The sequence below is a fragment of the Bos mutus genome, chromosome 8 (assembly GCF_027580195.1).
Source record: "Bos mutus isolate GX-2022 chromosome 8, NWIPB_WYAK_1.1, whole genome shotgun sequence".
NCBI classification, from domain to species: Eukaryota; Metazoa; Chordata; class Mammalia; order Artiodactyla; family Bovidae; genus Bos; species Bos mutus.
Genome location: NC_091624.1, coordinates 9454659 through 9479587, shown reverse-complemented (window position 1 = coordinate 9479587; position 24929 = coordinate 9454659). Strand labels below are relative to the sequence as shown.

Genomic DNA, 24929 nt, shown 5'->3' with positions numbered 1-24929 from the left:
AACCCTTTTCAGCTTTTCCCTTAAGGGGTGCATTATAGGGTGTGTTTCTTAGTTCTGCCTTGTTCAGGGGAAAGCCCAGGGAGCTGAAGATCTTGGAGGAAGTGAGCGTATAGCCCAGATGGATCTTTAAGAAAAATTACGGATTTTAGGGTCTTTAGAGATATTGGTCAGTTGATACATTTTGGCAGCCTTGAATAACAACAATATAGCCAAATAGCAAATTAGCTCCTTTCTTTCCATCCTACTGCATAAAATATTTAAGAAAAATTTGAATTTCATTTAAGGTATAGTTTTTCATCTCAGTTTCTACTTCTTGATTTTCTCCTATTATCTTAATCCAAAGTGGGTTACAGGAAAAGTTTGGATGGCAGCACTGTGAACCGCCTTCACAGCTGGCCACTTTCCTTCCCAGGGTGTTCCAAGAGACCTCTTCGGGATTGAGGTCTGAGTCCACTCACATGTGTGTGCAGGGTCTTTGGGAAAAGCCCTCAGGCCCCTGGACTGTGATATCAGAGACTAGGCATGTTGGTATGCCCCCAGGATGCTTCCATGGGGTCTTGCATTTATCAAGAAACCCCCTCAGGGTTCTTAGGAGATGCTGACATCAGATGTTTAGGACATTTATATTTGTCCATTAATTCTTTTAGTAACATCACACCAGGGATAGGAGCCATAATACCCCATTGGGTCAGGGATGAAGAATGACAGCGATGAGTGAAGCTTGGACCATGGAGACCGTAGATCTCTGTTATGTCTTCTGTTTGGTGGTCCATTGGTTTCCAGTTGCAAGGCTATTTCACTTTTCTGGCACAACCACCAACTCTATGGTCGTAGGTGGAGTTCTCCTATCCTCCCCATGTACAGGAGTATTCTCTTATGCCTTTATCCCAGAACCTTTCCTCGGGCTGTGACACAGCCTTGTGATCCAATCCGCTGTCCTTAACTCTGCCCCTGAGGCGTGGAGGACCTGTTGCTGTTGTTTAGTCGCTAGCTTGTGTCCGACTCTTTTTCCACCCCATGGACTGTAGCCCGCCAGGTCCCTCTGTCCATGGGATTTCCCAGGCAAGAATACAGGGGTGGGTTCCCATTTCCTTCTCCAGGGGATCTTCCCAACCCAGGGATCTAACTCACCCAGAGGACCTTTATACACATTAATTGTCAATTAAGGCCTTTACTGGACCATAAACAAAGCTGAGTGTCGAAGAACTGATGCTTTTGTCTTGTGGTGCTGGAGAAGACTCTTGAGAGTCCCTTGGACTGTGAGGAGATCCAACCCGTCAATCCTAAAGGAAATCAACCCTGAATATTTATTGGAAGGACTGATGCTGAAGCTGAAGCTCTAATACTTTGACTACCTGATGCGAAGAGCTTTCATTAGAAAAGACCCTGATTCTGAGAAAAATTGAAGCCAGGAGTAGACGAGATGACAGAGGATGAAATGGTTGGATGGCATCACTGACTTAAGGCACAGGAGTTTGAGCAGGCTTCAGGAGATGGTGAAGGACAGGGAAGCCTGGCGTGCTTCAGTCCATGGGGTCGCAAAGAGTCAGGCATGACCGAGCAACTAAACAACAAGGCCATTATAATCAGTGGTCTCAGTGGCTAGTAAGAGCCTATGGCCTTGATCACATTGCTCTGGGAATACTGTTGGATTATCAAGGTGAAAGGTTGTTGTTGAATCACGCGAAGACACCGGGATTCTTGGCCCCCGGAAGAGAAGAATTCAATCCGGAGCCAGAGACGAGGCTTGATCGCTCAGAGCTTTTGTGTAATAAAGTTTTATTAAAGTATAAAGGAGATAGAGAAGGCTTCTGACATAGGCATCAGAAGGGGGCAGAAAGAGTACCCGCTTGCTAGTGTTAGCAATGAAGTTATATACTCTCAATGAATCCAAAGAATGTCTGGAGGTTGTAAAGACCTCACCAGACCTACTCCCATAATTTACATTTTAAGATAACAGAATTAGCCAGAAGGTTTAATCCAAAGACTGTCCTCAGGCAGGATACATCCTTGTAAAGACCAGGTCTACTCCCATAATTTACATTTTAAGATAACAGAAGGTTTAATCCAGAGACTGTCCTTAATCCAGAGACTGTCCTCAGGCAGGATACATTATTGTTATATAATCCTAAGGAATGTAGAGAAGGAAAAAAAAGTTTGTCCTTTCTTCCTCCTTGAGAATTCCAGACCCCTCTCTCCTTGGGGACTCCTAGACTCCTTATCAACCTGCCTAGGCAATGACTCTCTCAAAGGCAGGCGTGACCTTTTGGGTTGGATCTCCCCAGTGGCTCGGCAGTAAAGAATCCGCCTGCAATGCAGAAAATGCAGCAGGAGCTGCGGGTTCGAGTCCTGGGTCGGAAAAAGCCACTGAAGAAGGAAATGGCAATCCATTCCAGTGTTCTTTCCTGGAAAATCCCATGGCCAGAGGAGCCTGGTGGCCTATATATATAGTCCATGGGGTTGCAGAAGAGTCAGACACGGATTGGTGACTAAACAACAAGCACAGCAATGTGCGAAAGCACATAGGAGTGAGACAGAGTCCTTTCCCAGATGCTAACACCCACCTGAATGAGGTGGTTAGTAAGCAAGCTGCAGGTCAAGGGCCTCCTCTCCATGGATTGTAAGGGAGATTGTGCAGTCCTGCCTACTATTCCAATTGTTGTGTACCTCTCAATCTATCAATAACCATGTCATGGTCGGACCAGCCTTCGTGGTTCTTATTATGATTTCAAGATGACCTTCAGCAATAACCATCAGGAAACTTAGAAAAAAGTAAAGGTTTATTACTTACAGGACCTGGAATTTACACAGCCCACCTAGAGCCACACACTGGGGTCACGGGGAGAGAGAGAGAGATGGTGCAGGGGCCTGGGTGCTGCTTTTATTGGGGTGGGGGTGCACTAAGGTTTCGTAGGCTCAGTCTTCATTGGTGAATTTAAAATATAAGGGCCAGAACTTAAAGCATGGAGAGAGAAAAAAGAAGTAGCCCAAGTGGTTGGTTATTGAAATCAATCCAGAGCTCAAAAACAAAGGGGCCTCAGTACTGGAGGTGGCCTGGCTCTTTATCTAGTCCTGTGACTGGCAGGGTATTATAGGAAGTAGTCTGCCTTTGAAGTGGATGCCTCTTTGAAGTGGATTTCTCAGCAATCAAAGCTTAAGTCAGGCACTCGCATCACACAAAAAAGAAAACCCAACTGTCAGGACTTACAGTACAGCCATTTAAGCCCCAAATCCTGCCCTTCCGTTCGCTGTCAGGTCTGCCTCTTCCAGCAGCACCCACCCAGCCTACCTGGAGCTTGGGACTTAGAAATGTGGTGAAGCCACTTGTCATTTCCTTTGCCCTCTAAGAGCCTCTCGATCCTGGGCAAGATCCTCTCCCTCTCTGAGCCTCTGTATCCCAGCTCAGCCCCGGAGACAGTACACCAGGACCCTCGCGGCTCTGGCTGGAGCCAGGCAGACCTGGTTCTTTCCCTTCCTTACTCCTTGGCTGTGGGACTAACTCACACCCACCTCAGTATTTCTGTCTTTCGAGTGAGCAACACCTCTGGGACCGTGGCTGGGAATTGCTTCCCAGGAAAGGGCTTGTGCCTGGACCTTCCAGAGGAAGGTGAGGAATTCGGAGAGCGGTGGGCAGCCAAGTCCAACCCCGCCTGACCGCTGTGTCTCCTCCACAGGTGGAGTTTGCCATCAGCCGGGTCCAGATGAATTTCCTGCACCTGCTAAGCTCGGAGGTGACACAGCAGATCACCATCCACTGCCTTAACATGACCGTGTGGCAGGAGGGCACCGGGCAGACCCCAGCTAAGCAGGCTGTGCGCTTCCGGGCCTGGAACGGGCAGATCTTTGAGGCTGGGGGTCAGTTCAGTCCAGAAGTGTCCATGGATGGCTGCAAGGTAACTCTTGGGGCCCTTCACAGGCCCCTCATGCACAGACAGGTGTAAAAACATGTTCTTATATATAACAATTTTATACTGTACTATATTAGTATAACATATACTATACTATATTCGTATACTATGCTATAATTTATACTATACTATAATATATATTAGTATAATTTTATACTATACTATTATATATATATTAGTATGCATATAATTTTCATTTTGTGTAATAATTTTTTATAGCTGTCTTATAAAATTGCTTTCATCCTCTTTCCTCCCTGGGAAACTTTCAAGGGAAGGTCTGGGCTGGTAGATTGGTACTTATTTGCAAGGCTACTTATAGAAGGATATATTTCTACTCTTCTCTCTGCCCCCTGCCCTCCGGTTAATTTCTTTCTCTTAACCTGGTTGTTTTACAAGGCTTAAAACAGGCTGGGTTGTAATTGAAGAGGGAGACAGAAAGTCATCCAAAAAACCAGTCTCACAGTATTAAACAAAACCAGTAATGCACAGTGTTACTGAGGATGTGGGGAAACCCAACACTCTCACACAAAGCTATTTGGAAAAATTAAAAATAAATTGGTAGAGGTTTTCAGGGCAGCAGCTACGTATATATCTCCAATATATATCCAGAGCCTTACAAATGTACCTATCCTTTGATCCAGCAAATCTGTTGATACTTCTGGAATTTGTTCTAAGGTCACAACGTGCACACGTTTAGCGACAATGATACTCATGACAGCTTTACGTATAGGGAGCAAAATAGTGGAAGCACTCTAAATGGACACAAACAGGTCACTGTGCCAGTGAAATGCCACGTGGACATTAAAACTGTGAAGAAAGATGATGAAAGGGAGACCTCTCCTGGTGGTCCAGTGGTTAAGAATCCACCTGCCAATGCAGGGGACACAGGTTCGATTCCTGGTCCGGGAAGGTCCCACATGTCTCAGAGCAGCTAAGCCCGTGTACCACAGCTATCGAGGCCTGGGCACCCTAGAGCCTATGCTCTGCAACAAGAGAAGCCGTGGCAACGAGAAGCCTGTGCAATGTAACTAGAGAGTAGCCCCTGTTTGTTGCAACTAGAGAAAGCCCTCACACAGCCAAAAAAAAAAAAAAAAAAAACCCAGTGCAGCCAAAAAGAAAATAAACATTTTAAGAAGAAGAAGAAAGATGATGGGGAAAGGCACGTCATACATGATGAGGACCACGATGGATGTGTGTACCCCTTTCCCTCTACCCTCAGATCCAGGATGGCCGCTGGCATCAGACGCTCTTCACCTTCCGGACCCAGGACCCCCAGCAGCTGCCCATTGTCGGCGTGGACAACCTCCCTCCCGCCTCATCAGGGAAGCAGTACCGCCTCGAAGTTGGACCTGCATGCTTCCTCTGACCTCTGACCTCCTGGCTCCTCTAGGCCTCGAGGAGGAGGGAAGAGGAGAAAGAGGCAAAGGGAGGGTACCTAGGGGTAGGTGGGCCCAGGAAAGGCAGCTCACCTGCCCAGGGATCCTTGAGCAGACCCCAGCTGTTGTCTGCCCAGCGGAAGAGGCTGAAGGGTAGCAGAACACACGGGGTGTCCTTGGGAACAGCTGATCCCAACTCAGCCCCAGACACCAACCAAAGAGCCGGCCAGAGCAAGCTGGGCCTGCAACCCACCTGAGCCCCACGGCCTGTCTCCCAGCTCTGCGGCCACCTCCTTCCCTGCCCAGCTTCCTGCCCAAAGAGCCCCACCTTCCAGCCAGCTTGAGAGAAGGGGGCATCTTGTCAGCTGGTCCCTGCCGGGGAGCTTTGATGTGCAATATTAGAGAGGAGACATGAAAAAAGGAGAAAAGGAAAGGAAGAAGTATATATATATTATTTAAACAAACACAAAGAAGGTGCGTTACAATTTTTTTTTTTTCATCTGAGAAAGAGGTGAGAAGGGGAGAGAGCAGCCAGGGGGTGGGAAGTGATGGGTCCAGAGAGGGAGAGGTGAGATCCTCGGGGCCGGGGGTGCCCATGTCTGCTACCTCCCACTGTGAAATCGCTGGTGCTCACAATTGTCTTGTAGTGTATGTGATCTTTTTAAGGAAAAAACAAAGCAACTCTATTTAAGATTCTGAAGGTGCTACCATTCTGCCACAGACTTTGAAGAAACATTTAGATGTGAGGTGTCATCCACGTTTTTCTCTCTCCTCCAAATGACAAAGTTGAGGGAATTTTTAAAATTTCCCTAGTGTCACCCTTGTGCTCATCAGGTAATCTGTTAAGGAGGTGGGGAAAGAAGGTAAAAGTAAAAAAAAAAAAAAAAGCAAAGCAAAAAAACAAAAAACAACCAGAAACAGAAGTAGGAAAGATTTACCTTTTAACTTATGGACTTTAAAATGCTTGTCCTCTGAAGGCAGGGGGAGGCCTGAGCATGAAGGATCTTATTTTGGCCTTTCTTGGTCTTGGAGGGAAGTTAGCTTATCTTGGGTGGCGTGATCTAGACTGGGGAGTCCTGACCTTGAGCTTCGACCTTGAAGAAACCAGTGAGGAGAATGGCGCTGGGTCAGGACTGGCCTTGGAGGTGGAATGTAAATACGGACCCATCTCATGAAAGCACAGACCATCTCCTAAGGTCTTCCATTCTGGAGCTTATCCTTCCAAGATAACAGTCATCACTCTTGCTTTTTCACTGTCATTCGATTCTGTAGAAACCCAGTGTTGCTAACTCCAAGTGTAAATGTGGGCGCAGGAGAAAGGCTTGTTGTGGGAATCTCAGAGTTCAGCATGGCAGGGCTCACCAGGGTAATCTGAATTGTCCTGTATCAGTGAACCAGTCAGCATCCAGGTTGGATTTTTGAGGTCATTTTAACTATGGAATTATTTTTATAGAAGGGGAAATTTTATGTGAAAGTCTATTTGTGTCTCTCTCTTTTTTTTTTTTCTTTCTAAAGTTGTGTCTCTTTGGGAATTGGATTTGATTTTCCTTATTTAATACCTCACTCTGGCCCACCCTCCCCTACCCCCACTTCCTGTCTCCCTGCCCCGCCCACTGCCCCCTTGCTCCCGGAAGTGCGTTTTTTGTAGCAGCTCGGGCCTCATCTCAGCGCTCGGTCTCCCAGGCCGCCAGTCTCCACCTGGCCTCTGTCCCGGCGTCTGTCTTGTCCTTGGATTTCTCTGCTGTCCTCGTTCATGTCTCTGTCCACATGTCAACGTGTTAAAACCCAAGTGGGTTCTGTTTCTCCCTTCTGGATTTTAAATAAATATTTAAAACTGAGGCAATGGAATGACGCACCGGTGGCTGTGTGCTTCTTTGAAGACACGGGAGGGAAGTTTCTGGCATGGCTGAGGGTTGGAGGAGGTGTGGAGGGGTGGCGGGTGCCCTGTTTTCGCAGCTTCCCCCAAAGGAGAGGGGACAGGGAGAGATATGGTGCCTCAGAGTGAGAGGGCCTGAGAATGAGGGGGTCGGGTCCTGCAGGGTCCCACTGGTTTCTTAGGGCTGCTGTAACAGTACCACAACCCTGGTGCCTTAGGAGAGCGGAAAGGGGCTTGAGGCTCAGCTGCCATCATGAACAACACGCTAACTATCGGAACCAGGAAGTTGATGAGCAACCGGCTGCTTCAGAGAAAGGCGTGGTCATCGACCTGCTTCACCCTGAAAAGACAACAGCACCTAAAACAGCACATGTGGGAAACTGGCCCAAATGTACAAGACCACACCAGGTGTCATCTTTGAGTTTGAATTCAGAACCCATTTTGGTGGTGGCCAGACGATAGTGTTGGAGAAGACTCTTGAGAGTCTCTCGGCTTTGGCATGATTTACGATTCCTTGGATTACGTGAAGAACAAGTCCAAACAAAGACTTGCAAGACATGGCCTGTATGAGAAGAAAAAGACCTCAAGAAAACAGCAAAAGGAACACAAGAACAGAATGAAGAAAGTTCAGTTCAGTTCAGTCGCTCAGTCATGTCCGGCTCTTTGTGACCCCATGGACCGCAGTATGCCAGACCTCCCTGTCCATCACCAACTCCCGGAGTTTACCCAAACTCAAGTCCATTGAGCCAGTGATGCCATCCAACCATCTCATCCTCTCTCATCCCCTTCTCCTCCTGCCTTCAATGTTTCCCAGCATCAGGGTCTTTTCAAATGAGTCAGTTCTTTGCATCAGGTGGCCAAAGTATTGGAGTTTCAGTTTCAGCATCAGTCTTTCCAATGAATATTCAGGACTGATCTCCTTTAGGATGGATGGGTTGGATCTCCTTGCAGTCCAAGGGACTCTCAAGAGTCTTCTCCAACACTGCAGTTCAAAAACATCAATTCTTTGGCACTCAGCTTTCTTTATAGTCCAACTCTTACATCCATACATGACTACTGGAAAAACCATAGCTTTGACTAGACAGACCTTTGTCGGTAATGTTTCTGCTTTTTAATATGCTGTCTAGGCTGGTCATAGCTTTTCTTCCAAGGAGCAAGCGTTTTTTAATTTCATGGCTGCAGTCACCATCTGCAGTGATTTTGGAGCTCCCCAAAATAAAGTCTCTCACTATTTCCACTGTTTCCCCATCTATTTTCCATGAGGTGATGGGACCAGATGCCATGATCTTAGTTTTCTGAATGTTGAGCTTTAAGCCAACTTTTTCACTCTCCTCTTTCACTTTCATCAAGAGGCTTTTTAGTTCTTTGTTGCTTTCTGCCCTAAGGGTGGTGTCATCTGTGTATCTGAGGTTATTGATATTTCTCCTGGCAATCTTGATTCCAGCTTGTGTTTCTTCCAGTCCAGCATTTCTCATGATGTACTCTGCATAGAAGTTAAATAAACAGGGTGACAATATACAGCCTTGCTGTACTCCTTTCCCAATTTGGAACCAATCTGTGTTCCATGTCCAGTTCTAACTGTTGCATCTTGACTTGCATACAGATTTCTCAAGAGGCAGGTCAGGTGGTCTGGTATTCCCATCTCTTTCAGAATTTTCCACAGTTTATTGTGATCCACACAGTCAAAGGCTTTGGCATAGTCAATAAAGCAGAAGTAGATGTTTTTCTGGAACTCTCTTGCTTTTTTGATGATCCAGCAGATGTTGGCAATTTGATCTCTGGTTCCTCTGCCTTTTCTAAAACCAGCTTGAACATCTGGAAGTTCACAGCTCACATACTGTTGAAGCATGCCCCTGGAAAACCTCTATGGATATTTTGTGTAAATGGAATCTTACTGGTATCTGACCTTTTGTGAACGAATGCTGTCATGCAACATAATGTTTTCAAGTTTCATCCTGATAGCGTGGATCAAGACTGCATTTTTCTTCACAGCTGCATAGTATTTCATTGTGAGGATAGACCAAATTCTGTTTACTCATTCATCCATTGATAACCTGTGGGTTCTTTCCATATTTTGGTGATTGTTAGGATTGCTTCAGTGTGAACAATTCCTACCTGTGAGATTCTTGAGAGAAGCCCTCACAGTACCTGCTTTGGAAGAAGCGAGTGAGAACCTGGCAGATAGAGTCAGCCAGAGTCAGTGAATAAATATACAGGACACACAGATAAATTTGAATTTCAGATCAACAGTAAGTATGTTTTTAGTGTAAGTATGTCCCATTCAGGACTTCCCAGGTGGCTCTAGTGGTGAAGAATCCTCTTGCCAATGCAGGAGACACAAGAGATAAGGGTTCAATCCCTGGCTCAGGAAGATCCCTTGGAGTTGGAAATGGCAACCTGTTCCAGTATTCTTGCCTGGAAAATTCCATAAACAGAGGAGCCTGACTGGCTACAGTCCATGGGGTCCCAAAGAGTCAGACACGAGTAAGTGACTGAGCACACACACACACATGCACACACACACACACGTCCCATTCAGTATTTGGGACATACTTATACCTGCCAGACCTGAAACCCATATCTCCTGACTCAGTTCAGAGTCCTTTCTTCTTTAGCTTGTTCCTCCTTTCCTGGGATGTTGGAGAAACCAGAATATTTCTGCCCTTCTCATTTACAAGAAAGAACAAATCATGAGAAGATGAACTCATATCTAGGATTTTATGTTTGAAAGACTAGCTGTAAGGTTCTAGGTCATCAGTCCACAGCTGGGTCTTCTCTACCCTCCCCATCCTGGCATCTATCCCAGACTGTGAGCCCCTGGAGTCACTGTCCTGCGGTGACTCTGAGACTTCCATCCATGGAGCCCAGGATTTGTGGTCTGGAAGGGCTTGGAGATTTTCACATCCTAGATACACTTTCGTGTTTGACAAAGAGGCACCCCATGATTCAGTTAAATTGACATAAAATGAATCATCACAAGCTAAGGCTAAGAGAGAATGAATAGAGGTTAGTCAGACAGGGAAAGGCATCGGGAGGAGAGGGAACAGTTAAGGCCTGGAAGTAAAGAAGCACTGCATATCTGGGCAGTAGCAAGGAGCCCCGGGTGGCACTAGTGGTAAGGAACATGCTTGCCCACGCAGGAGACGTGAAACACAGGCTCGATCCCAGGGTCGGGAAGATCCCCTGGAGGAGTGCTTGGCAACCCACTCCAGTATTCTTGCCTGGAGAATCCCGTGAACAGAGGAGTCTGGAGGGCTACAGTCCATAGCGTCACAGAGAGTCAGACATGACTGAAGCGACTTAGCACGCTTGCATACAAGTAATTCAAAGTGGTACCGGAGGGTCAGGGGAAGCCTGGGGTATTGGGTTAGGAATAGGACAAGCCACAGGTTTGTACAGGAGAGCAGGGTTTGCGTTGGCCAGATGGAGTCTGTGCTGTGAAGGGGCACTCGAGCGGAGCTGTCCAGGGGCAACTGATCGAACTGAGAGGACAGGTCAGAGGGGTGCAACCCAGTCTGTGTTCCGGAGAGTCATCAGCCATGAAGACGCAAAGGGTGAGAGAGGCAGGAAGAAGGGCCAGAGGGAAAAGAGAAGAGGAGTTATGCTAAAGCTATGCTGCTCAGCGCCCTCGGCACAGGCTCCCTTCCAGGAGGCCTCTGTGACCTGACTGGGAAAGCCAGTGAAATGGGGCCAGCTTGTTCTCAGCAAGGGCAGGTCGAAAGTGTCAGGGACAGAAAACAACTCTTCCCAACACAGCTAAGGAGGACATCCCCAGGGGAAAGCCCAGGCTTGCATTCACTCTGTCCCCAGCGAATCAAGCCTTAGCCAAGGACAGCCATATTTCACAATGACCAGCAGCCTGGTGCTGCGTGAGAGAGGGACGGGAGAGAAGGAGGGGAGGCTGGCAGGTGGATTCCAGTCTCAGCTTCCCCACTGTCACGTGGCCCTGGGCAAATCATTCTCTCTGGGCCTCGATTTTTCCCCAGCAAAAAGGGGGTGACATGTCTTTCCCTGCTTGCCAACCACAGACCAGGTGATTGTCCTATTAATACAACAGTTGGATGAACCAGGTGAAATGGAATGATATTCAACTTTTTTTTTTTTGATCTCTAAAGTCCACAGTTTTCATATGGTTCAACCCCTATTAACACCTTTCAAAATAACAGCGGTTACACTTTCTTGTACACTTTCTGCGAACCAGGAGCTATGTGGAACGTGACCCGTGTTCACCTCACGCACTGTGTCAGAGACACGTGTTATTGCCCTGGCTCTTCCAACGAGGGAACTAAAGTCCAAAGAGGTTACACAAGTTGCCCAAGATCACAAAACAGGATCTGGACTTAGGCAAATATTTGGGGAGTATTTCCTCAGTCCAGACTCAAAGTTCTTAATTCAGACTGTTTGTTCTGCTGGTGTATTTTTGTGGTGGCTCATGCAGGTCACGTAATAGTTGTCAGACACAGAGCTCAGCCTTGGCTTGTATAAAATGGCTTGTATAAAATGTATACATATAAAGTGGCTTTCTTAGGCAGTGAATCATTTCAGAGTGGTGCCTCTCCCTGGTTATTGAAACCTCACCTCTTCACCATGTCACCTTAGCCCTCTGCGTGTATGTTAGTCACTAAGTCGTGTTCAACTCTTTGCAACCCCATGGACTGTAGCCCTGCAGGCTCCTCTGTCCATGGGATTTTTCAGGCAAGAGTACTGGAGTGAGTTGCCAGTTTCTTCTTCAGGGCATCTTCCTGGCCCAGGTCACTGGTTTTCTCATGTATCTAATGTGGGGTGGGGAGATATTTCGTGAATCTAATAGAGACATATTTTTGCATGTTGGTATCTTGAGAAGGGGGATGTAACTTGCTATCTACTGAAGAATTTATATAATGCAGGAGTCTGTCTTTCCTTCCTCACCACCCCACTTCTCATTAAACAGATGGTGATGATTATTATAATAGGAGAACCCTTAGAAGCAAGTTTGTTTCATCTAATATCTAGTTCATCTAAATGTGAACAGATTGATGCACATAACAATCCAATGAGTAGAAGTTATTACTATTATCCCCACTTTACAGCTAGGGAAACTGAGACAGGAGAAGTTAGATAACTTGCCCAAGGTCTCACAGTTAGCAAGTGGCGAAACTAGGATATCTGGTCCCATAACTTCATGGCAAATAGAAGGGGAAAAGTTGGAAGCAGTGACGAATTTCCTCTTCCTGGGCTCTGAAATCACTGTGGTTGGTGACTGTAGCTGTGAAATTAGAAGATGGTTGCTTCTTATCAAGAAAGCTATGACAAACCTAGAAGTGTGTTAAAAGGCAAAGGCATCCCTTTGCCAACAAAGGTCCATATAGCCATGGTCTTTTCAGTAGTCATGTATGAATGTGAGAGCTGGACAATAAAGAAGGCTGAGCGCCAAAAACTTGATGCTTTCAAACTGTGATGCTGGAGAAGACTCTTGAGAACACCTTGGACAGCAAGATCAAACCAGTCAATCTTAAAGGAAATCAACCCCGTATACTGTTTGGAAGGACTGATGCTGAAGCTGAAGCTCCAGTAGTTTGCCCACCTGATACAAACAACCAACTCACTGGAAAGACCCTGAAGCTGGAAAGGACTGAAGGCAGGAGGAGAAGTGGGCAACAGAGGACAAGATGGTTGGATGACATCACCGATTCAGTGGACATGAACTTGGGCAAACTCCGGGAGATGGTGAGGGCTGGGAAAGCCTGGCAGGCTGCAGTCCATGGGGTCACAAAGAGTCGGACATGACTTAGCAACTGAACGGCAAGAAAACCAGGACAGCTCCTTTACCAGCACCCTACTCTGCTCTGATTGCTCTTCTGTCTCTTTCCTGCCACACTTCTCTTGACATTGTGCCAGGGACAGATGGAAGGGCAGGCTGGGGAGGGCTGCTGAAGACCTCAGTTCATGGAGGTTCCAAACCATCCTTGAAATGTATTAATAAAAAGGTGGAGAAAATTGTTCTGTGTGAGGATGAGTGCTGGGTGTGCTTGGAGAAACTACTTGGATGGCCTCTTGAGAGGAGAGTGAGACACACCCCCGCCTGCCACAAGAGGCAGCCTGGGGGTGAGAAGGGTGAGGACCACTCACTCCTTCCCAGGGGAGGCACTCCACTTACTCCCTGGAAGGGAAATTTTCATTTCTCTCTTCTCTGCTCACATACTTCTGGCCACAAAGTGTGTGGATTTTCTCCCACACCAAGCAATTCTCTGACTTTCCAGACACCAACTGCATGTACTTAGTCACTCAGTCATGTCCGACTCTTTGCAACCCCATGGGCTGTAGCCCACCAGGCTCCTCTGTCCGTGGGGTTCTCCAGGCAAGAATACTGGAGTGGGTGGCCATGTCCTTCTCCAGGGCATCTTCCTGATCCGGGGATTGAACCCATGTCCTCTGTGTCCCCCGCACTGGCAGGTGTGTTCTTTACCACTGTACACTTGGGAAGCCCCAGACACCAACTGGGTATCCTACAATTCAGTTCAGTTCTGATACTCTTATGGAACCAAACTTGGGTCTGCTTGCCACATGCACAGCAAAGCCAGTCTACTGACACTGGGTTGTGGTGAAGCAAAGTCCAGCATTTATTGCAGGCACCAAGCGAGAGGAACAGGCAACTCATGCTCAGAAGACTAGACCTCCCCAACGGCGTTCAGCAAGGGTTTTAAAAGAAAGTGTTAGGGGAGAGGCTCTTAGGATGCGAGATCAGTTCGTGGACCTTCTTCTGATTTGTTGGTGGTGAGGTAACAGGGGGATGTTTCAGAAATCTTGATCATCAACCTTCTGGTTTCAACCAGTCTAGGGTCTACAGGCTTGTGGTCAGCATGTCGTCCCCATCCTCCACCGGGGTGCAGGTCTTAGTTTCTGCAGAACAACTCAAAGATAACCATCAAATTGCTATCTACATCCCTTCCGGAGGGACTAGGAGTCCTGCGTCTATATTGTCCCACTTACTGACTGCTTAAGCCTGCTCTTTGGAACTCAAGGAAAGGCTTAGAAAGGTGCAAAGACCTTGCAGGTCCTGCTCAGTTTCAATCTCCCCTTTTCTTTGATACCCCTCAGTTATGAGGGAAACGGGTTGAACAAGAAAGGAAATAAACGTTTGGATAGATAGATTCATCACAAACTTGGTAAGGACTTGGTAAACTTGGATTTAGGGGCTCAGTTTCAACACTAATCAGGGTGAGCATCAGATCCTGCAGGTTAAGGGCTCAGACCCACAAGACTGTCCGCAATGCAATGGCAGTCACAAGTCCAGGGGGTCCCCTGTGCGTCCAACTCACCAGCTTTAAATCACAAACTCCTATAACCCCTTCCTTGGGTTTGACCATTTATTAGAACAGCTCAGAGAATTCAGAAGATCATTTACTTACTAGATTACCAGTTTAGTATAAAAGGATACAATTCAGGAATAGTCAGATGGCAGTGATGCCCAGGGCAAGGTATGTGGGAAAGAGCACAGGACTTCCAGGCCTTCTTTGGATCGGCCACCTACCCAGCACCTCTACATGTCCTTGCTCTGACTTCACTGAAAGCACCCTTACCTGGGCATGGCTGATTAAATCATTGTTCGTCATTAGTGACCAAGACGATCTCCAGCACCAGTTCCCTTCCCAGAGATGAAGGAGTGGAGCTGAAAATTTCAACCCTTTAATCACAAAGTCAGTCTCCATTCTGAGGGTATCCAGGAACCCCCAGCCAAGGGACATCTCGTTCGTCTACAAAAAGACAAGTATCACTTTGGAGATCCCAGGAGTTTTTATGACCTGTGTTACCAGAAATGGAGGTAGAGATCGAACATATGTTTCTTATTATAGTCAGTCCCCTACATACAAATGAGGTCTGTCCAGAGAGTGCCTTTGTAAGTCTGGTATATTCGTAAGTCCAACAAAGTGAGCCTAGGTACTCAGCTAACACGATTGGCTGTATAGTACTGTACTGTAGTAGGTTTATATTACTTTTCACACAAATAACACATAAAAACAAACACAAAAAATAAAACATTTTTAATCTTACAGCACAGTACCTTGAAAAGTACAGTAATACAGTACAGCAGCTGGCATACAGGGGCTGGAGTCGCATGAACAGCCAAGAGTTACTGACTGGAGGGGTGAGAAGAGGTGGGAGATGGTAGAGCTGAAGGATCTTAGGAGACGGAGGGCAAGCTGCAACTTCACGCCTGATGCTGATGGAACACACGTTCACAATTTGCAGCTTCGTATGCAGGGCACTTATTGTATATCACACTCACTATCTATGGTTTTGCTTCAGGAGGCATGCAGGTTAGGCCGGAGCTGAATTGCTCTGGACAAAAGAAAGACCATGTCCTGCTATTTACTGGCCCTCCCTGTTCACCCTTTGCCCACACAGGGGGCGACCCTAGCATTTTTGCACATCAACAAATGAAGGCCCACAGACCACTGTTCTAAATAACTAAACATTATACATCAAAAGCTTTTAAATAAAACTGACTCTTTAAAATTAACATTTGGGAAATTTAATCAATGGGTTAAGGTTTGTTCAAAAGTTTGTAAAGCTATAAATCATTCACCATGCTAACATTCAACCTCGAGCAGCTGACGCCAAGAATCAGATCCATGCCTAATGTGTGTTACATCTACCTATACATGAATTTAAGAGGAACGTGAATGATTTCACATTGCAAAATATTTCTTGGCTACCACATGCAACTGTTGCAAATATTGCCCAGTTCTAATTCAGGAGGGCCTCCCCAACCACGGGTTGCAAAAAAAAAAAAAAAGTGGTTTCTCGTTACTATTGGGAAGCAAGGGCTAATGTGGTAAGAAAGTATGGCCTTTATGCAGAGAGGGAGGAATGAGAAAGTTAATTAATCTGTCTTTTTCTGTAGTCAGATCCAAGCTCGTACACCCCACACACAGGGAGGTCAAATGGAGACATCAGAGTCTGGAGCAGAGAAAGCTCATCGAGGAGGTGCCAACACGGAAAATGGAGGCTTAGACCTGTGTCAAGTCCATCTGGTTAGCTGGCCGGGGCACAGGGTTTTTAGAGGCAGGAAGGGTGACAGGAGAGAGGTGTAGGATGCGTGATCAGCTTGTGAATCTTCTTCCAATTGGTTGGTGGGGAGGTAACAGGGGGTTGTTTCAGAAATCTCCATCATCAGCTTTCTGCTTCCAACTAGTCTGGGGTCTGCGTGCTCATGGTCAGGATGTCGTCCCCATCCTCCACCTGGGTACAGGTCTTAGTTTCTGCAAAACAACTCAAAGATAAACATCAAGTTGTTATCTACATCCCTTCCGGAGGGACTAGGAGTCCTGTGTCCATGTTGTCCTAATCATTAACTGCTTGAGCCTGCTCTTTGGAACTCAGAGAAGGCCTAGGAGACATAAGCCTTCCGACCACACCCCCCTTTTTCCTTTCTATCAACAAGAAATGGAGGGGTTTTTATTTTACCTGGGAGGGCCTTGCAGGGTCCTGCTAGGTTTCACTACCTCTGAGTCCACTCAAATCTTCCCTGGACTCAGAAGTGGGTCTGAAGGGATGGAGGCATCAGCCTCCATGACTCTGACCCCATCACATGCTCCAGCCACACGGACCATCCTAATCCTGCTGCTATCTCCCCTGTCAGCAGTAGCATCACCTTCAAAACCTCGGGATGTTTGGGAAGAGCACCTGGTGTTTCAGGGAGAGAGTAGAACGTGGGAAGACTTGTTCCCCTGAACACGGTTGGCTGTGACAAAAGGCATTTAGGGTTATGGGTCACCCTGTGCAGTACCAGGCGGCAGATCCCAAGTGACAGAGGTGCTTGTGTGTTGTTGCATGAACGTGTGTGTGTGTGTGTGTCCACGTGTGTGACATGTGGGGACCTGGAAAGATCTGGGCTATAGGTAAGAACCTCACCGGCCCCCCTGTCTGATGGTAGCAGTGTGCCCACATGGCATTCAGCATGTCCTTACATAGTGTCTTGAAACTGTCTACTTCCATCATCTCACACTTGGACCACTGCAACTGCCCAGCTGCTCTGCCAAGTTCATTCTCCTGTGCTTGTCCTCCCCGTCCCCTGTTCTTCTCACTGCAGACAGTGGGCTCTCTCTAAAGGGCAAATCTGATATTACCCCTCCGCACACACCTCACTTAAAATCTTTCTGTTTCTCCCCAGTGCCCTCAGAGGACACTGCAAACTCCTCGGCCTGGTTTCCACGCTCTGCAGCTTGGGTTCCGACCAAGAGCACCACCCCCAGCATCAGCCTCCATCCCTCTGACCCTATCACAGGCTCCAGTCACATAGACTGTCTTGATCCTTCTTGTATCACCCTCTCCCTTACCTGCACTGTTCCCTCCTGAAGCGCTCCAATCGTGTTTGCAAGACTCCAGTTAAAGCAATGCAAGTTCAAGACACTAGCTGAGCTGATAAAAACAGAAAAAGAAGGGAAATTCTAGTTCTGACAAGGATGTGGAGGGAGAGACTCATTTCTGCATTGCCATATCAGTACAGCATTAAAGGTTGTTAGTGCTTTTTGATTTGTCATGGTTTTGCTTTCTCTCTTTTGGGGGAGAATTTTTTTTTTTTTAGTCAACTTAATTGAGGTATACTAGGCATACAATAAGGGCTTCCCCAGTGGCTCTATGGTAAAAGAAACCCCCTGCAAAGCAGGAGTCACTGCAATGCAGGAGTCACTGGAGACATGGGTTTGATCCGTGGGTGGGGAAGGACCCCTGGAGGAGGGCATGGCAACCCACTCCAGCGTTCTTGCCTGGAGAATCGCATAGACAGAGGAACCTGGTGGGCTAGGTCCGTGGGGTCGCAAAGAATCGAACACGACTGAAGCGACTTAGCATGCACAGCATACAACAAAATTCACACGTTTTCAATTTCCAGCTCAAAGAGTTTCACAAATGTACATATCAATACGTGTGTAACCACCACCAGAATGAAAATAGAGAACATGGTCATCTGCCTCAAAAAGTTCTCTCGGGTCCCTGGGCAAATTGCCAAGGCAACCACTGATCTGATTAGTTTTGACTGTTCTAGAACTTCACATAAGTGGAGTCACACTGTCTGTGTGCTGGGTGAGTTTTTTTTTTTTTTAATGTTTATTTATTTGACTGCACCGAGTGTTAGCTGCAGCAGCTGGGATCTTAGTTATAGCGTGCGGGATTTTCCGTGGCCAGTGAACTCTTAGCTGAGGCATGTAGGATCTAGTTCCCTGACCAGGGATGGAACCCGGGCCCGCTCATCAGGAGCATGGAGTCTTAGCAACTGGACCACCCAGGAAGTCCAGTCCCTGAGCTGTTGAGTCTAGCTCCTTTCTTTTTTTTGGGGGGGGGGGATGGCTGCACTGGGTCTTTGCTGCTATTCATGGGCTTTCTCCAGTTGCAGTGAGCAGGGGCTACTCTTCCCTGTGGTGTGCGGGCTCCTCACTGTTGCAGAGCACAAGCTCTAGAGAGTGAGCTCGGTACTTGTGGCACACGGGCTCACTTGTCCCACTGCATGTGGGATCTTCTGGACCAGGGGTTGAACCTATGTTCCCTGAATTGGCAGGTGGACTCCGACCACTGGACCATCAGGGAAACCTGAGTCTGGTTTCTTTTGTTCAGCATGTTTTTGGAATTCATTTACGTTGTTGTATATATCCGCAGTTCATTCTTTTTTTGTTGCTAAGTGTTATTCCATTGTATAAAAATAACACAGTTTGTTTTTCCATTTTCCTTTTGACAGATAACTGAATTGTTTGTAGCTTGGGGGCTATTTATTTTTATTTATTGGGGAGAGCTTTTAAATATCACTAAAGTCTTGTATTTTTAAAGACATATGCTTTTCTTTCTCTTGAAAGAAATTTGGATGGTCTCTGATATATCTTCAGAGGAAAAATTACAATCTAAAATGCTATAGGCAACTGCATCTTAATAAAGTTGGGAAAAAAAATAAAATAAAATGCTCTAGGTATAAAGAGAGGACATGTTTATGGAAATTAGAATCCAGGAAGTGAATGGAAGACTATTCATCCATTCAAACTACAACCGCTGACTACACTGACACAGGAAAAATTATGCAAATATATGAAATGAATAAGAATACAAAATTGTAAGCCTATCATAATAATATTTTTGGAATCTATTTATACAAATAAAGATTTGACTCCATCACATAGAAATGCAAATGAGCAGAGGAATTATTTATTCCGTGGTTTATACTGAATGTCTGCTCCTTGCTGGGCACTGTTCCAGGACTGGGAACATATGGGTAAAAAGAAAGGCAAGCTCCCTGATCAACCAGCAGGGAGTGGAGAAAACACAGGGACCATTTCCTGTTTTAGATGTTGCTGCTGCTGCTGCTGCTAAGTCGCTTCAGTCGTGTCCGACTCTGTGTGACTCCATAGATAGCAGCCCACCAGGCTCCCCGGTCCCTGGGATTCTCCAGGCAAGAACACTGGAGTGGGTTGCCATTTCCTTCTCCAATGCATGAAAGTGAAAGTGAAGTTGCTCAGTCGTGTCCGACTCTTTGGGACCCCCTGGACTGCAGCCTACCAGGCTCCTCTGTCCATGGGATTTTCCAGGCAAGAGTACTGGAGTGGGGTGCCATCGCCTTCTCTGAGAGGCGGTTTAAGTAGTATCGGATAGGCCAAAATATTCATTCATCCCTTGTAACATCCTAGGGAAAAACTCGAGTGAACTTTTTGGCCAACCCAATACATTTGCTTCCCTGGTGGCTCAGACGGTAAAGAATCTGCCTGCAGTGTGGGAGACCTGGGTTCGATCCGTGGGTTGGGAAGATCCCCAGGAAAAGGGAATGGCTACCCACTCCAGTATTCTGGCCTGGAGAACTCCATGGACTGTATAGTCCACGGAGTCGAAAAAAGTCGGATACAACTGAGCGACTTTCACTCACTCACTCAATACTGGAAATAGACATTCAACTTAGAGGTCCCTTTCTTTTGGAAATGTCCCTGCTCCAGGATTGAGTTGGGGCCTCTCTGGACTTTTGTTGTTTCACAGCTGTCCCCACACTCATTTGGGACTGATCCCATGTTTGCCCATACCTCCTACCCCTAAATCCCTCCCCCACTCATTCCCATATACACCACACTCTCTAAGTTGCCTTCAGCACTTGATTTACAGCGGTTCCTTTAAGAGAGTTGGACTATAAAGGAAGCTGAGCACTGAAGAATTGATGCTTTTGAACTGTGGTGTTGGAGAAGACTCTTAAGAGTCCCTTGGACTGCAAGGAGATCCAACCAGTCCATCCTAAAGGAGATCAGTCCTAGGTGTTCATTAGAAGGACTGATGTTGAAGCTGAAACTCCAATACTTTGGCCACCAAATGCAAAGACTCATTTGAAAAGACCCTGATTCTGGGAAAGATTGAAGGTAGAAGAAGGGGACGACAGAGGATGAGATGGTTGGATGGCATCACCGACTCAATGGACATGAGTTTGAGTAAACTCCGGAAGTTGGTGATGGACAGGGAGGCCTGGCATGCTGCAGTCCATGGGGTCGCAGAGTCAGACATGATTGAGTGACTGAACTGACTGACTACCTTTAAGTCTTGGTGCTTAATAGAACAGGAATTCAATGAAAACAGGGGACTTTGTTTACAGGCCCCTCGATCATTATCTAAACACATTAACTAGTACCACTCGGGTCCAAACTTTTGGACCCTGGTAACTCCTCCAGGTTAGGGACTCAAATTAGACCCAGGCTTGCAAGATTTACCTACAGCTGGCTTTGCAGGAAGGACAGAAGGATTTGTGCAAAACATTTCACAAGAGTGCCGGATTGTGTCACAACTGGGTCCTAGGGACCCGCCCACAGCTCCTTTAAAAGTCACTGACATCTTCCAACCACCAGCTTGCTTGGCTGCAGGTGTCTCCTGGTCTTAGCATGGCACTGCTTTGGGCTCTCGCTGTCCTGAGCCTCCTTCCCCTGCTGGATGCCCAGAGCCCCGAGTGTGCCAACCTGATGACAGTGGCGCCCATTACCAATGCCACCATGGACTTGGTAAGTGCCTGACTCCCTGAGCACCATGGGCAGCTGCTTCCCTCCCTGGGCTTTCCTTTGCCCTCCTGATACCTCCCTTTTCTCTCCTGGGGCCTGGGCTGAAATTTTGACCAGGCTCCAGAGACATTTCTCTGCCTCTAAACTCAGATGTCTCCTTGCAAGGTCCCTCAGCAGGGAACAACTCTGTCCTAGGTGGGGAGGGGCTGCCCAGGGGCTGGGGGGCATTTGGGGAGATACCTGGTTCCCTGAGTGAGCTCTTGTATGATCACTCCTCATCCGGAGCCCCAGTCTCCTTGTTTGCAAAAAGGGGACAGAGATCTGCTGTCTCATCCCAGCTAACTATCAAGGATTTGGCTCCATCACCAATTCCTGGCTTCTCCCCAGCTCTCTGGCAAGTGGTTTTATATTGGCTCCGCTTTCCGAAACCCCGAGTACAATAAGTCGGCTAGAGCAATCCAGGCGGCTTTCTTTTACTTTGAGCCCAGGCACGCAGAGGACAAGCTGATCACCAGAGAGTACCAGACCATGTGAGAGCCCACACCCCCAGCCCCAGCCTCTGGCTTTCACTCCCAGCTGCAGAAAATCCTTAAGCGAGTCCAACTTTCCTCCTGGCCTCAGCCTCAGCCTTCCCATGGATGGAACTGCGGTGGGGTGGGGGGGTTGGGGGGTGGGGAGCGTGGCGGGGAGGGGAGGGAGGGGATGCTGACTCTAATTGTCATCTGACTCATTGACTGCGATGGGCGATCGAGCACTTCTCTTTGACCGCTTACTGTTTTTCTCCCCGCTTCTATCCGGCTATAGTGCGGACAAGTGCGTCTACAACTGCAGCTTCATAAAAATCTATTGTCAGAATGGGACCTTGTCTAAAGTTGGTGAGAGCCAGCCTTCAGGTGGAGGGCTGCTGTGTGGAGAGGGGAGATGGTGGGTTGTTCAGCCTCAAGGAGGGGGCCCAGAGGACTTCTTATATCTCTGTGGTCCTTGTACCTGCACACAGCAAATAATCAGTAATAACTGCCAGCATTTTCAAGTTCTTGCTCTGTGCCAGGCACTGTTCGAAGTGCTTTACATTTAATCCCCTTCATACTCACTAACAACCCTAGGAGGACATCATAGTGATCAGATGCGGAAACAGAGAAACTGAGATGTCAAGGAGTTTCCCTGAGGTCACACAGCTTATAATTAGAACTAGGCTCTAAACCCCAGGCTGGCTCCAGTCCTACGTCTCAAGTCAGTTACTCCGTATCTTCTGCGAGCTAAAGGAGGGAGCCTGTATGGGGCAGGCAGTGGCTTCACCCACGTCCCACTAACACTAACACTGCAAAGAGGGTGCCCAGTAGGAGCCGGTGGAATGGAACAGATGTCACTTTGCAGCCCCGGGGCTCCTGTCTGAGTCTGGTTTCCTCATCTGTAAAATGGGGAGATAAAGGCCTTGACAACCACGGTCCACATGAGGCTCCTGAGATTGTGCACATGGAGGGCACTCGATGCAGAGCCTGGCACACGGCAGGAATGAGGGACCAGCGGCCCCAGGGAACCCCTGGCCTTCCCGGACTGGCTGTGTGGCCTTGGGCACATCCCTGTTCCTAGCCCATGAGATGGGAAGCATGTGGTTTCCTGTGGTCTCACCAGAGTCTTCTCTTTTTCAGAGTCGGACAAAGAACACTTTGTTGACCTGCTGCTCAGCAAGCACTTCAGGACCTTCATGCTTGCTGCCTCCTGGAATGGCACAAAGAACGTGGGGGTGTCCTTCTATGGTAGATGTCCCAAACCCCCACTCCACCCAAGCCTCATCCCAGGACCACCACTCCCCGGGCTAGGTCCCCAGAACCCCAGCCCTTCCTGGCCTCCCTCTTAGGCCTCCCACATCCCCACCTGGCCCCTTGCTCCCTCTTGTAGCTGATAAGCCGGAGGTGACCCAGGAGCAGAAGAAAGAGTTCTTAGATGTCATCAAGTGCATAGGCATCCAGGAATCAGAAATCATATACACTGACGAGAAGAAGGTGAGTGCAAGGAGGATGGGGTAGTGCTCACCCTGAGGGTGGCCCCACCTTGGGCAGCCTCAGAGGCCTAGAGAGGGGAGCTGTCTGTCAAGGCTTCACAGCGAGACAGGACCTCCTGATCAAGCACCAGCTTCCCTGAAGGACCTCCGGGGGATGGATGAGTGTCCAGGAGGGAAGAGTCACTGGAAAATCAGAGAGGATGCCTGGAGCCCGTGGGGGGACTGGAAAACCTAACGGGGGGGTGGGGGAAGAGCAGAGCCAAGTTGCAGCAAACGGAGAAGAGAATTCCCTGTATGTACAGGGAATGATCATTTACAGCTGCTGCCTGCCACGCCCCAGGCCTCTAATGCCTGTGTGACGGGCAATAGGTCTTATGGTTTTGGAGTCACCCCAACCGCAAGTCTAGGACCGCTGTCCCGATTTTTGCTATAACTGAGAATTTTCTGTGTCCTCTTAATGCTTTCCTTTAAATCTGTTAAATGAAAGGCTTTACTTGGTCTTGTCCTGTGCACTATCTGAAGTCACAGAGCTGATGAGCTGGCTACCCTTTCTTGATATATGTGGAATACTATCACGATTATTAAAATAAAAACATCTCCATCTGCCTGCCACTGAAGGTCATTTCCCATGACCACCAGTGGCGCAAATCACCGCCCCCCATTTTTGGGAACCGCGGAAAAGAGCTTATGAACACAGGCACTGGAGTTGCTCCTGCGGCCAGCAGCCTACCTCCCCCATCTGCTGGCTGGGGGGACAGGCCCCAGGCTGCCCTGAACCTCCCTCTCACCATCTTCAAAACAGTGCGAGGAATCCAGGAGATAACAGAAGGGCAGACAGGGCATGAGTGCTCAGACACGCCAGTTGTTGAGGGTCTGAGCCTCTGTTTCAGTGGTGAATAAGCTGAGATGTGGAGAGAGAAAATAACCTGTCCAAGGTCACCCAGCCGGAGCCCTGCGTGGGCTGGTGCCACAGTCCAGAGCTCATTCCCCTCCAAAGACCCAGAGTCTCTTTCTGGCCGACCCCTCCCCTCACCCCCGCTCCGTGCCCGCTGCCAGGCCTGGCCTGTCGGTCTCCTGAGCTCACTCGGCCTTGCCTCCTGCCCAGCCCAGCCCACCCTTCCCTGGCCATGTGCTGTCTTCTCCCACTAGGATGCGTGTGGGCCGCTGGAGAAGCAGCATGAGGAGGAAAGGAAGAAGGAGACAGAAGCGTCCTAGTATTGGGCCAGGATCCTGGGGGCTACGAGGGCCCACCCGCAGCCCCCTGCTCACTGTTTGTAACTCAGTTCCCTCGGTTGCATCAATAAAGTTTGTTTCGGTGCAGTCAGGTTGTCCTTCGAGCGTTCATTCATTCATTCATGTGCCCGCCTGAGTCAACTGAGGTCAGCCCTGGCTGATCAGATGCCCTGAGTGGATCCCTGGATGGAAAAGCCCTTGCTGTGGTCCCCAGCACCTGTGCCAGAATGGACAGCCATATGCACTGAGTGCCCTGGGAGCCCAGCACGGGGAAGGTTCCTTCTAGTGGGGAAGTCTGGGAAGGCTACCTGGAAGGGGCGCCTGAACCACTCTAGAAAGATTAGAGCTTGATAGCACCTGCTGTTCCCACTGAAGCCAAAGATCTGTTTAAGGAATATCGAGGCAGAGGACCATGAGCAGGAGGTCAGGTAGATAGAGGGTGGTGAAGACTCAGGAGTGTGGTGCCAAGCACCAGGGTCCGTCCTTTATTAATAGATGTCACCCTGGCCATCTGGGGAGGTGAGTTGGGAGGGGCAAAGCAGGAGG

At 48.1% G+C, this 24929-nt stretch overlaps 2 protein-coding genes across 5 annotated transcripts in view; both read left to right on the top strand.

The window, feature by feature from the left end:
- Positions 1 to 7152, top strand: part of COL27A1 (collagen type XXVII alpha 1 chain) — a 153136-nt gene extending 145984 nt beyond the window's left edge. For all 4 annotated transcript variants that reach the window (XM_070375041.1, XM_070375040.1, XM_070375042.1 and 1 more), the window contains 2 exons: positions 3675 to 3893; positions 5128 to 7152. In XM_070375041.1, the coding sequence (XP_070231142.1) occupies positions 3675 to 3893; positions 5128 to 5274 (366 nt within the window). In that variant the 3' untranslated portion in view covers positions 5275 to 7152. The remainder of the gene's footprint in view (positions 1 to 3674; positions 3894 to 5127) is intronic.
- A 13840-nt stretch (positions 7153 to 20992) lies between these two features.
- Positions 20993 to 24470, top strand: ORM1 (orosomucoid 1). The gene is made up of 6 exons (XM_005901088.3): positions 20993 to 21151; positions 21536 to 21678; positions 21953 to 22023; positions 22798 to 22905; positions 23048 to 23151; positions 24300 to 24470. Exons 1-6 carry the CDS (start codon positions 21035 to 21037, stop codon positions 24363 to 24365), a joined length of 609 nt encoding a protein of 202 aa, XP_005901150.2. The 5' UTR covers positions 20993 to 21034; the 3' UTR covers positions 24366 to 24470.
- Positions 24471 to 24929: the final 459 nt, after the last annotated feature.

Excerpts from the sequence above, each read along its gene's own strand:
- ORM1 (XM_005901088.3), top strand. The coding sequence starts at position 21,035 with ATGGCACTGCTTTGGGCTCTCGCTGTCCTGAGCCTCCTTCCCCTGCTG. Across the intron at positions 21,152-21,535 it reads CCAATGCCACCATGGACTTG|CTCTCTGGCAAGTGGTTTTA; the intron begins GTAAGTGCCTGA and ends GCTTCTCCCCAG. Across the intron at positions 22,906-23,047 it reads CGTGGGGGTGTCCTTCTATG|CTGATAAGCCGGAGGTGACC; the intron begins GTAGATGTCCCA and ends TCCCTCTTGTAG.